General features: G+C 38.0%; 1 protein-coding gene across 6 annotated transcripts in view; it reads left to right on the forward strand.

Annotated features, from left to right (window-relative positions):
• zdhhc1 (zDHHC palmitoyltransferase 1) overlaps nucleotides 1–6642 on the forward strand; it is a 61801-nt gene extending 55159 nt beyond the window's left edge. For all 6 annotated transcript variants that reach the window (XM_043707108.2, XM_043707110.2, XM_043707109.2 and 3 more), the window contains 3 exons: nucleotides 817–916; nucleotides 2801–2900; nucleotides 5329–6642. In XM_043707108.2, coding sequence (XP_043563043.2) covers nucleotides 817–916; nucleotides 2801–2900; nucleotides 5329–5894 — 766 coding nt within the window. In that variant the 3' untranslated portion in view covers nucleotides 5895–6642. The remainder of the gene's footprint in view (nucleotides 1–816; nucleotides 917–2800; nucleotides 2901–5328) is intronic.
• The last annotated feature ends 7894 nt before the right edge of the window (nucleotides 6643–14536 follow it).

Consider the following 14536-nt stretch of genomic DNA (forward strand, 5'->3'; position numbering starts at 1 on the left):
TAGCAGAATGTGTACTATCAACATGATGCACCTTTCAAACCTGTGACCACTTCCATCTGAAAGGTCAAGGGCAGCAGATACGTGAGAACACCACCACCTTCAAGTTCCTATCCAAGCCGTTCACGATCCTGACTTGGGAACCTACAGCTGTTCAATTACTGTTGCTGCGTCAAAATCACCCCCTAATGGCATTGTGAGTTAACCCACAGCACATGGACTACAGTGGTTCAAGAAGACAGCTCGCCTCCATCTTCTCAAGGGCATCTAGGGATGGGCAATAAATGCTGGCCAGCTAGCAAAGCTTGCATCCCACAAAATAAATAAATAAAAGCCAGAAACTGCTGCCAAAGCTCAGCAGGTCTGGCAGCATCTGTGGAGAGAAATCAGAGTTAATGTTTCAGGTAAGGTGACCCTTCCTCAGAAGTGTTCTGAGGAAGGGTTACCTGACCCGAGATGTTAACTCTGATTTCTCTCCACTGATGCTGCCAGACCTGCTGAGCTTTGGCAGCAGTTTCTGACTTTTATTTATTTATTTGGCAGCAGTTTCTGTTTTTGTAAATTAACTGCAAAGCTTTGCTTAAGGTTTTGAACCAGGTAAGCTCACTCTGGTCAGACAATTCTAAATTGTTCATCAGTGTAAATTGCCTCACACTCTGGTTTATTTCACAAGTATTGACCAATTGTGGAATTACATCTAAGTTGTTTACTAACGTGAACTTGCCCACATTTTATGCTTCAAGTTTACAGTCTCTCTAAGTCATAACATGGGCAAATACTCTAGTGCCACTGCCTGACCCTCTCTCTGTTTCATTTTAGGGTACCAAACCTTTATCAGAATGGTGACATGAACATGCCCAGTAGTAAGCTGGAAGATGATTCTTTGCCTGTGATTTCTACACATCTTCAGAAAACCAAGGTAAATAAGACATTGCAGGCAAAGAAGCCTGATGTTTAGAAAATGGAGGCATTTAAGAATTCAGGTGCAACTGAAGCACTCAATTTCTAAACAGAAGACAGTAAAAAAACTTAGCCAAAGTGACTCCCTTCAATGAGAGATTCGTAATTAGTTAATTATCTCAGCTGCAGGCTGCCAAGTGAAAGCAAAGCATTTCATTTGTCGAAGGGACAAGTAGCTCAGTACAGTTTGACTAGACAACTCAAACGTGAAAGCATTCTTTATTTATTAAAAAGGCTTATCCTTAACTGCTTGTCTTCAATGATAGATCCCATCACACTGATGTTCTCATTAAACCTGTTGTCATTGTCCTGTTCTTATTTACCATGTTTTGAGAGTGTGGTTTATAGATGGTGTCTCGTAGTACTGCATCTGTTTTAATTCTGTGCTCTATGGGGATGCCAGTGCTTGTTGAATCAGTTTAGAAGCTATTGGTTTTTATCTGTAGGGGCAGAATGACAGAGGTTGATATGAGGACAGTAGTTGTGCTTTGAATGAAAAACTTCAAGGGTTATATCCAGGGAGTGATTTGTATCAATGGCAGCAATTTATAGCTTGGTTTATTGGAAATGCACTTTATAGACTTGTCTGATGATGACGATTGGGTCAAGCTGATTCCAGTGCTCTGATTTTGAATGTCTCCAGCACAACTTTTAACATAGTTCATTCTGAAAGATGTTAGTTACACTTCTCTATGACAGTGATTAAGAACACAAAGCTTGTAGGAGAAAAAAGCTCAGGTTTGTTGAAGTAAGAGAATAAACAGCAGAAACCTGGAATAAATCATAATTCTGATCACTACAGAGTTTGTTGTATTGTTGCTGTTCAGGATTCAAAATAGAACAGGCATATTCAATATTATAATTTTATACAGTGCCCAGTTAAATGCATTAATGATCTTGTCCATTCTCATTCATCTTGCCCGGACCATGATGTCCAAGGCTGAAGGACTAGGCTTCCTGTTCCAAGCCCACTTATGCATGAAAACCATAGCAGGAAGGTTCTGATGAGGGAATTCTGCTGAAAGTAATAACAAGCTCCTAATAGAACCAATTTGCCTTTTGCTTCATTTGGAACATCACTTTAGCATATAGCTACTTATGAGGTTAACTGGTCATGTATGAACTGAAGGATGAATGGAGGGAAAATGTTCTGAATTATGTTGGGGGTCTTACCATCAAGAGTGGTGGAGTTTTCAGAAAGCAACAATGTGAGACTCTAAATACCATCGTCATTATATAATATCAGCTTGCATTTAACTGGGGACTGAATAAAATTATAACATTGAATATACCTGTTCTAGTTTGATATCGTGAACAGCAACAATGTAACAAACTCTGCAGCGATCATAATTACGATTTACTCCCAGTTCTCTGCTGTTTATTCTCTTATTTCAACAATATTAAAGTGAGGCTGGAGAGCTGAAGGATGATGACTGAATGGAATTAGGCATTGGGTGACTATGCAGAAGTTGTTGGTTTCAGTGGTAAGCAAAAAAGATGATTGTTCAGTCAGTACCCACAGCGGCTTTGCTGCATCATTGTAACTCTCGTGTGATAAGCCCAATGCTGCAAGGTTCATGCCACTAATTAACTTGTTCTTTTATGTAGCATCAAGGGAATTACTGAAATTATTTCCGATTGGGTTGGTGATTCAAACAATTTTTTTTTTAAAGTGAGTCTGGAATAGTATTTAAAGAATTTACAATAATTAATCATAAAATTATGTGTTTATTTTTACATGCAAGCAGCTCTATACCATTCTTGACCGCAGTACATATAATACTTGGTGATTTTTAAAGTGAGTGAACATCAGTAACTGTTGCTAATCTCTTTGTCATTGAAGAGAAAGAAGAGAGTAAACAAACTACCTGCAGACATAATGACTGATAAGTCATCAGCCAGCACCATTAAACTACCATCTGCTGTTCCACTTTCAGAACCAGGTAAGGATCAGTTTGTAAATAATAAGGATTGGATGGAAACTTTTAATGAAACATTGTGCTTTATTTGGGAGAATCACTTGGTATGTTTCAGGGTTTGTTCTGAACTTTTATATTCTCCACGATTTTAAATGAGTTAATGATGCCAGCAAGGAAAACCTTTGCCATAAAAGTTAATTGTCACAATGAAATTAATGCAAATGGTATTTTTTTTAAATTGGTGTAGCTGCTTAATCCATAGTATTTCATACCATGAATGCTGTGTATGAACATTTATTACAGATGAGATTTATAGTTACATATATCCAGCCATATGCACCAGAAGACACACTATTCATTTCTTCCATGTAATGAGTTGTTCATATTCATTTGATTCACCATTCATTGTACTGTATTTGGCCTTTACTCACTTGGGTAAGAGAGAGAAGAAACATGATCATGATTCCTTTCTACTAATCTCTGCTGGAGAAAGAATGTGTGTGGGCCTTGGCTGTGAAGAAAATATGGGTTATTTATGTTATCCTTTATAATCAAACAGTGTACTGATATTTTCTAAGTTCACCATGTGAGGGTGACCATTTGGACAAATTCACAGAATTATCATCATTCAGCCTTTAGTGTCTGCACCATCTCTTCGAATCAGCAATTTATCTAGGGCCATTATCCACTACCTTATAGTAGCCCTGCAAATTTTTGTTTTCGTACAATAATTCAAATTCCCACTTGAATGCCTCAATTGAAATTGCCTCCACCACACTGGAATTATAATGTGTTACAACCTAAATGTGAGAAGTGCCTTTTCTTTCTGTAGTCCCATCACTCTCCAGGTTACAACATGAATTGTTTTACCCTAGTTCCCAATGTGGTCAATCATATGTTTTCTCTATATGAGATTTAAAATGAAACATGCATCCAGATTTCTTTAATAAACATAAAATTGATTGAGATGGTTTGTTTGTAGTCAATGATGATGCAAAACTGGTTAACATACTTTGTTCGTAATATGAAATTGTAAATGCTTACCCCTCTCATTAAACTAAAATGGATGCAAATGGATGCATGCACACACCAGATAAAGAGGGAAGAAAAGTTCTGTCTGCAGGGATTCAGGTTGAGAGAGAACAGCACTTAGTTTTTGAAGGCAACCAAGTGGACAAGGTTGGAATTTCAATCAGCTGTTGGTGTAATGTTCATTTAAGTTATGGTTGACATCAGGGAGACATGTTGGACAGCTCTCTTGGGTGACTTCTCAGTGAAGGAAATGGGTATAGTGTCAAGACCATTAACATTTTAAAAAGGGATCTGAAATTCTCAGTGACTAACCTAAAAAAATTGCGTGGCCTGAGTTAACGTTTTAAGACTTTTACTATAATAACAAGCAATTAAAATCAACATTAGTTACACATTTCTTTTTAACTGAAGCACTCAAAACCTCATGTTATATACATCTCACTGCACTTTGATCTATTTTGAGTATTATCCATCTCTGAGAGAGCCAGGTCATTAATCTGTCAATGGGCCAAATCCCATTTCCAAGCTACTCCATCTTGAATTAAAGGAGCCAGATCAAGACACAACAGTCTATTCATAATAGTGTATGGGGGATGGGTGCGGGAACATGAACTGATAACTCAATTCCAGCATGATATGATTTTCATCATAGAGGCTTGCAGCTGGGCTGATGAAGGGAGGATTTATGATTTATTTGAAATGATGAGCAATCAACAGTGTAACCTGGAGTTTCATAAATATTTGGAGGCTGAGCTCCTCTCTGTCTGTTCATGGAGAAGGAGTGATATTTTAGCAGTTTCTGATAACTGCAAACCAATAGAAAAGAAACAAGGCAGGACAGTTTGTAGACTCCCTGTTAATTATATGAATGCACCAAAATAGGTGTATCATTATGAAGTTGGATACTTTCTACTTAGTGCTACTAGGATGTACAATTTTATTATCTCTAGTGTTTCAGCTTTATTTTCCTATTATTCTCTGTTTACCTGTTAACTCATCTCTTGAATCCAATTTGCCCCTATATGGATTCTTAACCCTCTGAGCTGCCTTTGAGCGCTGGGAGTAAAGCAGTGAAAAGACTGCTTTCCTCAGTCTAGGTCTGAGCTCAGTTGATATTCATGGAACTACTAAAAGGTTAGCTATATCAAGGAATCTTCCAATTAATCTGGTCAGGAATTGAAATGAATAGAGTTTACTGGACTGGAACATGATTATGAGACCACAAAAGTTTTAAATGACCATAACTACTCTGCATCCTGAATGTTAATTCTTTCTATATATTCAAACCTGCATGTCCTTCAGCTATGCAATTATGTGCTGTTTTAAGTAACTGGAGTAATAAATATTATTTCATTTCAAAGAAACTCTGTAATGACCATTATTGCTGTAATTATCTATCTCAATTTCTTTGCTTTCACAGATCTTGCTGTTGCTTTCCAGAGTTCAATGATCCCTATCCCAGCTTTCCCATCAAAGGCTACTCTACCTCCGTTAATGCTCAATGGCAATAACCATGTTCAGGCTGCAGGCCCTCCAGCTGAATACCACTCTGATTCTGCAGAGTCCATGGATGAAATTCCAGTGATTCAGACAAGACTTGGCAGTGCAGCAATGGTTGACTACAGCAAAACAATCCTTCACAGCACAATGAGCAATCTTGGAAATTCCCTGCAGAGTCTGATTCCCAAACCACAGCACCATGGTGAACTTCCAAAGCCATTTTCTCCAGTGCACCCAAATATCAGGAAGAACTCTAAAAGGTTTGCAAGCTTAGATCCAAAAATTGAACTGGTTCAGAAGGTACCGCCTGTGTATGTTAGCCGCAGCACTGGCGAATTTCCACTACCGGAATTATTGCAAAGCCCCCGAGCTAAATTAGATCCTGGAAAACGGAGACTGTCCAGTAAAAAGTACCCAGATTTGCCTGTTTTCTTTCTCCATGCCAGAGATAACTTCGATGCAAGAGCAAACACTACATCGGCATGACTTTTAGGACCAATTTTAATAACTATAACTCAGTTGCTTTCAAACCATACCTTTTGAAACTGAGTTCCTGGCCATTATTCAGTTTTGGGGTGTGATGAAAGTGAGTCGATTGACAGCTACAAGCCGTGGTACGGGATGCTTGTCTGTTTTTTTTAATCTAGTGGTCATCTATTGTGACCTAACCTTTGGCATATCATTGAGATTTGAACATTTAATCAGTATTTTATTTTCCTTTTTTATATATACATATATAAATGAGGGTTAATATGATCTGAAAAAAGTCCCTCTTACAGAGGTTTTAGTATATTTTTTTTGTTATTTTTATATATATTCTATTTGGCACTAAGTATACATCAATATAAATCATTAGGCCAATCTAGAAATGAAACTATGTTTCTCAGGGACAGTTTCAATACTATGTTTTAGACATAAAATAAATGTTTTTAAAGTTCTGGTAACCATCAAATTCATGTAAATTTGTGTGATAGCAAGTTGTAACAATGTGATGAACTTTAAAGACCTGCCATTTAATGGAAATCTTTAAATAGATTTCCCAGAAACATTGCATTTGCTTTGTGTGGCCTTAACATTCTTTTTATGACATTAATCTCTTTTGTGTCTGGCTTGTTAAAATATTACTCAATGGTTTATCCTTTAAGTGCCAATCACCTTATAGATGTAATGTCTGTTTAACCTTTTGATGAATACAGTACTATTTCTGTGCTGAAATAAAACATTTTAACTTGCAGCATTTTTAAAAGTTTATTCAGATATTATTAGGGAATAATTCCAATCACTAAAATGTGCCACAGATTTTTAGGATGAGATTAACACTACGTTCCTCCACTGTGTTTTCCACAATGTGTGAAATTAATTATTGGAAAGGCAGAAACAATTATCTTTGGTCTCTGCCACATACTCCAGTAGGAAAATCGACATTTCGGGCAAAAGCCCTTCATTAGGATTTTTCTGCTCCTCGGATGCTGCCTAACCAGCTGTGCTTTTCCAGCACCACTCTAATCTAGACTCTGATTTCCAGCATCTGCAGTCCTCACTTTTGCCACATACTCCAGTATCCTAGCCTCATGCCTGTTCCACTTACTGGCAACTGTCTGCTACTGAGCTAGTCTGTTCTCAACATTGATGGTTTGTTGGACTCTGAGCTAATTTTCTGACCTCATATCAATACCATCACTGTCTTCATTTCCATAAAGTTGGCCATCTCCACCATTGTCTCAGTTCATCTGCTGTTGAACTCCCACATTGCTTTGAAGTTTGAGTATTCCACTGCTTCTTGCCTGCCTTCCACTTTGTACTCTCCGTAAACTTAAACTTACCCAATGCTCTGCTTCCCATATCCTAACTCGTATCATGTCCCATTGCACATAACTGCTATACATACTGACTCACACCTATCTGTCTGGCAACATTTTGAAGTTAAAATTCTTAATCCTTAAATTCAAATTCCCTCATGGCTTTATCCCCCATTGCTCTGACAGCCTTTTCCAACACAATAATCTTAGATTTATGTGAACTTCCAATTCTGGCCTCTTCCACGTCCCTGATTTTGTCACTCGTTACACTGCTCTTCCAGCTACCTGAGTAGTAAGTTCTGCAATTCCATCCACTCCTGACCACCTCACTCTCCTCTCTCTTCCTTTATGTTACTCCTTTAAAACGTATATCTTTATCAAATTTTTGATTTCCTGCCCTAAATCTTAACGTTACTCGTGGCTAACCTTTATATTATTACTTACTGGTGACGTACCTTAGGATGTTGTATCATGCTGTATTAACACAGATTATTGCCAAAGAGAAACCTTCAGCTTTCACATGACAAGTGAGGAAGAGAAAAGCAGAAATAAAGTTAGCCTGGCAGCTGTTTACAACACAGCTGGTAATATTACAACTTTTTAAAGATCACTGTTTGGTCACCCTCCAGTGTTTTTCCATGAGAAAAAAGATACATCCTCTCCTGGTATGTATGTCCATACTTTTCTGGTATCTTCCCTCCTAAGTGCAGCACACTGCTGCCTCGCAGGCTTGACTGCAGCATCGGGTGACTGTGTGGAGTTTGCACATTCCCCCCCATTGTCTGTGTGGTTTTCTCCGGGTGCTCCATTTTCTCCCTAAGTCCAAGATGTGTAGGTTAGGTGGATTGGCCATGGGAAGTGCACAGTTGCAGGGAAAGGGTAGGGTGTGATGCACGATGGGCCAAATAGCCTGCTTCTTTGCTGTCGGAATTCGATGAAGGTTTCTCCGCATCCTGTTTTGCCTCTATATTCTTCCTATAACATTTCCTGTGACACTTCATCAAATGTATTGTATAGTTTTATTCTTGGAGAATCTTTGAATTAGCTGGCATTAAATTGAACTGCGAGCAAGTTAGGATTACAAAGAAATATCTTGATGCGTGCGTAATTTGATTAGCCTATTATTTAATTGAAGTAAAACGAAGATAAAAGATAACAGACAAATGAATTTATATGTTCCTTGTTTTAGTCAAAGTTAAAAATCACACAACAATAGGTTATAGTCCAACAGGTTTAATTGGAAGCACTAGCTTTCGGAGCACTGCTCCATCAGGTGGTTGTGGAGTATACAATTGTGAGACACAGAATTTATAGCAAAAGTTTACAGTGTGATGTAACTGAAATTATACATTGAAAAATACCTTGATTGTTTGTTAAGTCTCTCATTATTAGAGTGACCATGTTAGTTTCACTACTTTCATATGTAAATCACAAAACATTTTTTTAAAAGTTACGTTCTCAGGTTGACTTTAACAATTGGTGTCAGTCCAGATAATATGTTGAAGGTGTTAGCCCCCCGTGTGCTGTTGTCTGTGCCATAATGTTTAGACTGATTCTAATCTAAAAAAGTGAGTTAACAGAGTCTTACATGGATTCATGCAGTTTTTGAGCAAAGTGCAATGTATCTCTGCAATGTACTCCACAACCACCTGATGAAGGAGCAGCACGAAGAAAGCTACTGCTTCCAATGGCTGATTTGATTTGTTCTAATAATCATTCCTGCACTCCATTTATTCCAATGGCCGCCAGTCTCTATTCCAATAAAGAAAATTGACTTTCCCTACTCCTGAAATACTGGCAAAATAAGAGCTGAAATGTTGTTATCTTGACACAGGCTGATATTTAGATTCTGTTTCTTCAATACATTCTTCAAACCTTGCAGCACTTGAAGAAAATATGTTTGAAGGTCTGAGTAATATTTTTATTTTGTGCAGAGACTTGCTGTTCATTTTAATGCTTTTTGACTGTACACTTACATTTATCATGCTATTGACACATAGAACCCAACTTGTGTCTTTCCAGGGCACATGTACTCATGTTGACAACCCACTCTCACCTCTACGTCAAAAGGTTTTGCGTTCAAGTTCCACCCTAGAAATTGTAGCATTCCTGATGAAGGGCTTTTGCCCGAAACGTCGATTTTGCCTGTCCTCGGATGCTGCCTGAACTGCTGTGCTCTTCCAGCACCACTGATCCAGAATCTGGTTTCCAGCATCTGCAGTCATTGTTTTTACCACTGGACATAAAGATCCTATAATGCATTTTTCAGGGAGTTAACTCCGTGTCTGGCCAATATTTATATTCCTAGCAACATTGTAAAAATAGATAGTCTGTTCATCACCTTGCTATTTGTAGGATTTTGCTGTGTGAAAATTTCCTATATTAGATGCGACTAGACTGCAAAATGACTAATATCATTTTTGGATGTCCTGAAATCTTGAAAGTTATTATGTAAATGTAAGTTTTTTTTGTGTTCATCAATTCGTTCAAGAGAGGGAATGGCCAACATTGTGGCAGAAGCATTTGTAATGTCACCTGATCACATTAAAATATCTCAGAAGTGCCTTACAGTTGTACACTGAGCAGGATATTGGTGCCTGAGAACACAGCATAGTAAAAGAAATTGCAACTAAAATAGACTTACTTTGATTTGATTTTTAAGTGACCTTAATGTCCTCATTTACCCCACAGCAAGTTGTCAAAGACATCATGTACAATTTCTAATAAGAAAAATAAGGTGCTTTGAATGAAAACAATTGTATTTGTTCAGTGGAATGTAACATGGCAAATTCCAGCTTTATTTATTGGATAGTACTCTTTTGAAGTAGCAGGTACTTGCTTCTTGAACATTAGATTTGTGTGTCCTTTAGTTTCCATGGTTGTATTGTTTAAGCTTCTGCACTGTCGATGTTACAATTTGCAGCAGAAAGATACCTGCTTCACAGAATGTTTATTCAAATTAAATCATTAGTTTAATATGAAAACTCTTTTCTTCCATAGCAGACATTTTCTATTGTTACACTTTGAGCTCAGAGTTTGGTTGATTTTAGTTTCTACCTGAGGGTCAGGATTTACATGTACTTGGAAAGGGAAGGACTGATTAGGGATAGTCAGCCTGGCTTTGTGCATGGGAAATTGTGTCTCACTAAGTTTATTGAGTTTTTGAAGAAGTAACAAAGAGAATTGATGAGTGCAGAATGGTGGACATGATCTATATGGACCTCAGTAAGGTTTTTGACAGATTCCTCATGGTAGATTGGTTAGCAAGGTTAGAGCACGTGGAATACAGGGAGAGCTAGCTATTTGGATACAGAACTGGCTTGAAGGTAGAAGACAGAGGGTGGTAGTGGAGAGTTGCTTTTCAGACTCGAGGCCTGTGACCAGTGGTGTGCCACAAAGGTCAGTTATGGGTCCACTGCTCTTTGTCATTTATGTAAATTATTTGGATGTGAACATAAGAGCTATGATTAGTAAGTTTGCAGATGACACCAAACTTTGAGGTGAGGTGGACAGCCAAGAAGGTTACTTCAGAGTACAGTTGAACCTTGGTCAGATTGGCCAATAGGCCAAGGAGTGACAGATGGAGTTTAGTTCTTGAAAGTGGAATCTTAGGTAGATGGGATAGTGAAGAAGGCATTTGGTATGCTTGCCTTTATTGGTCAGTGCATTGAGTATAGACGTTGGGAGGTTGCGTTGCAGCTACGTAGGAGGTTGGTTAAGCCAGTATTGGAGTACTGCATGCAATTCTGGTCTCCCTGCTGTAGGAAGAATGTTGTGAAACTTGAAAGGGTTCAGAAAAGATTTATAAGGATGTTGCCAAGATTGGACGTTTTGAACTATAGAAAAAAGCTGAATAGGCTGGGGCTATTTTTCTCTGGAGTGTCAGAGGCTGAGGGGTGACCTTATAGAGGTTTATAACATCATGAGGGACATGGAGAGGGTAAATAGACAAGGTCTTATTTTCCCAGGGTGGGGGAGTCCAAAACTAGAGGGTATAGGTTTAAAGTGAGAGGGGAAAGATTTAAGAGGAATTGAAGGGGCAACTTTTTCATGCAGACTGTGGTGCATCTATGGAATGAGCTACCAGAGGAAGTGGTGGAGGCTGATACAATTACAACATTGAATATGAATAGGAAGGGTTTAGAGGGATATAAGCCAAATGCTGGCAAATAGGACTAGATTTATATGGCTTGTCTAGTTGGCATGGATGAATTGGACTGAAACTTCTGTTTCCATGCTGTATATCTCTGTGACTCTGTCATGTGGAGACATGTGAAATTCCTTAATTTATTTTTATTCATTCAGGGGATGTGGGTGTTGTTGGTTGGGCCAGCATTTATTTCTCATCCTTGAGAAAATGCTGGTGAGCTGCCACCTTGAACTGCTGCAGTCTATTTGGTGTAGATGGACACACCGTGCCTTTAGCAAGGGAGTTGCAGGATTTTGACTCAGTGCTACTGAAGGGACAACAATATATTTCCAAGTTATGATCTTGACAATAGTACACCGTGATAGGAGAAAGTGAGGACTGCAAATGCTGGAGAGTAGAGTTGAAAGTGTGGCAGTGTGGAAAAGTGTAGTAGGTCAGACAGCATCCGAGGAGCAGGAGAGTCAATGTTTTGGGTATAACCCCTTTATCCAGAATGTTCTGAAACATTAACTCTCCTCTTCAGATGCTGCCTGACCTGCTGTGCTTTTCCAATGCCATACTTTTTGTACATGGTGCTCCTACTATGCATCTGTGGGGAGGAAGTGATGTGCCAATTAAGCTGGCTGCTTTATCCTGGATGGTATCAAGCTTCTTGAGCATTGTTACACTTGTTGAGCAGGTGGGTAATATCCTATCACACTTCTGACTTGTGCCTTGTCGATGGTAGAAAGCTTTCAGGAATGAGTTGCAGGATTACTAGCCTCTGACCTGCTTTTGTATCTGCAGTATTTATATGGCTAGTCCAGTTCAGTCAATGGTAGCCCCCAGGATTTTGAAAATGGAAGAATCAGCAATGGTAATACCATTGAATATTAAGGGACCATAGGTAGATCCTCTCTTGTTGGAGATGATCATTGCTTTGCACTTGTTTGGCACAAATGTTACTTGACATTGGTCTTTCTTTAAAATTTCTGTGCCAATTTTACCAATTTAATTGGCGGCTTGATAGTGATTGATAGGTATGTCTCGCATGTTTGAAAAATAGAATATTTTAAGATATGTATTTGGTTTATAGGAATAATGTTTGATTTCATCTGTCATAGATACATTATAGCATTCAGCCTGTTTAAACAGCCTGGGATTTGACTAGAACAGTTTTGCTTAAGAAACATCTCTATCAACCTTCCATCCTAAGCTGTGTACTCTGAAAGCTACAAATTGCTTGTGTAAAGTCCACTTCTGATTTGAACAGCAAGGTGTGCTAACTCATCCTGATAGGATGAGCACTTTTTTAAAAAACACTTGTATCCATTTGAATGTTCATTATTCAAATATTTAATTCAAACAGGTTTCACTTAAAGTGCAAGAAATATACTCAGCTAAATAGATCTATAATTGGCAAGAGCTGTCATTTCTTTGTTTTTCCTTTGTAGGTATCAATCCAAATTAGACTTATTTGCACCTTTCATACTGGAGGATATCATAAAATACTTTCCATTCAAATAAGCACTTTTGAAGTTATGTGGGAAATGGCAGTCAGACTGTGCACAACAAGGATCCAAAACCGGTTGTGTTAATGCCTAGATAACATGCATTTTTAATGATCTTTAGGTGTTAGGTGTTGACCAAGACACTAGGAAGAGCTTCCCTGTGCTTTGAAATAGTGCCATGGGATGTTTTTTCACGTTCTTTGTGGCTAAACAGAATCTTTGTTTGACATCTCATCAGACTGCTGGCAATTCTTTGTGGAGCAAGTGTTGAATTTTCAGGCTGCTAAACATTGAGCCATACCTGACCTCCAACTATAGATTTCATTTTGGTCAATTGAATGAAAATTTAGTTTTGAAATTTTCTCTTGCGGCCATTACTTCAAAGCAGCACTAGCATAAGGAAAAAAAAATGGTGCTTTGTATGCCTCGCTACCCAAAGATACTCTTGTATCCACAGATTCTGGAAGTATCTCCCTCCACTTTCACAAATAAGTATCTAATCCACAAGTGTTTTACAACCTTTTTTAATCTCATGGTTAAGTTTTTTCTCCCCCAAAGGTAATCAATATTTATATAGTATTTTAAGTGGTACATAGATCCAATATCACTGTTGGAATGAGGATTTATTTGGCGCATATTAAAGAATGATTATTCAAATATTCCATTCTATGCGTCGACCTTGTTAACTCTATATTCTAGAAATTTTTTGCTGCAGTTGATGTTTGAAGTCTGAAGCTGGATGTGGATGGAAATCTAGTTCATCAACAAAAGTAAAATTTTATTTTCGATGTCCTGAGATCTGCATTTGGTCAGCAAAGTGATGATCTCAATCCACTGAAAAAGTTCATTGATATCTGGCAACACGGACAATTTTTATCAGAGAAAATGTCAATATGTTAATTAGATTTTCCTTCAGGGTTAATGAAAACAAACATGAAAATTCTTCATGGTTCCATTCAAAGAAAAGCAAAGGATCCCTGGACTAATACCTGAAAAACCAGTGTATTTAATCATCATTTTAACTTTAGTTTCCAGTTAGGCAATACCACAATGTGCATTAGTGAGCACTTGGTGCAGGGTAGGATGCTAACAGCAGAGATTTGGACGATTTCAAGTTTCTGGATGTTTGAAAATGAGAAGATGTTCAGGAGTGTGTTATTCCAGGCAAATCCAGAGGTATCAAAGGTATGGAAGATGGTTATTCACACTGTCAGCATGACAATACTAGTAAATGTTTGAACTTGTTCATAAAAGAAGACTTCTGTATCAATATTTCAATGTTATTCTTAAATCCGTTGAAAGAGGATTTTTTTGCTTAGTGCAAGATAATCTGTTGGCTTTTAAAGACATTATAATTTACTAACATGAATGTTAATGATTGTTATCCATTTCAAGAGCAAGGTAACTTTGATCACACCACCTACCTAACCACAATATTCCATTGTGTACAGAATAGTCAATGTGTTGTACTTGTAAATTGACATAGTTATCTCCACTGATCGTTATAAAGTTGAGTCATTAGGTCGTAAAGTCCTTGCTATTTCTGTGGTGTTCTTGCTGCTACCTTAGGAACAGCAGTGTTGTGTCTGGATTGCTACTGGAGATGGCTGTATGACATTTAGCACAGACATTATTTAAAGTCTATACTTTGCATGATTGACAAGTTATTGGCAGCACCTCTACACTTTG

The sequence above is a fragment of the Chiloscyllium plagiosum genome, unplaced genomic scaffold (genome assembly GCF_037043375.1).
Source record: "Chiloscyllium plagiosum isolate Xiang-an unplaced genomic scaffold, Cpla_swu_hap1 HiC_scaffold_17, whole genome shotgun sequence".
In the NCBI taxonomy this organism is placed as follows: domain Eukaryota; kingdom Metazoa; phylum Chordata; class Chondrichthyes; order Orectolobiformes; family Hemiscylliidae; genus Chiloscyllium; species Chiloscyllium plagiosum.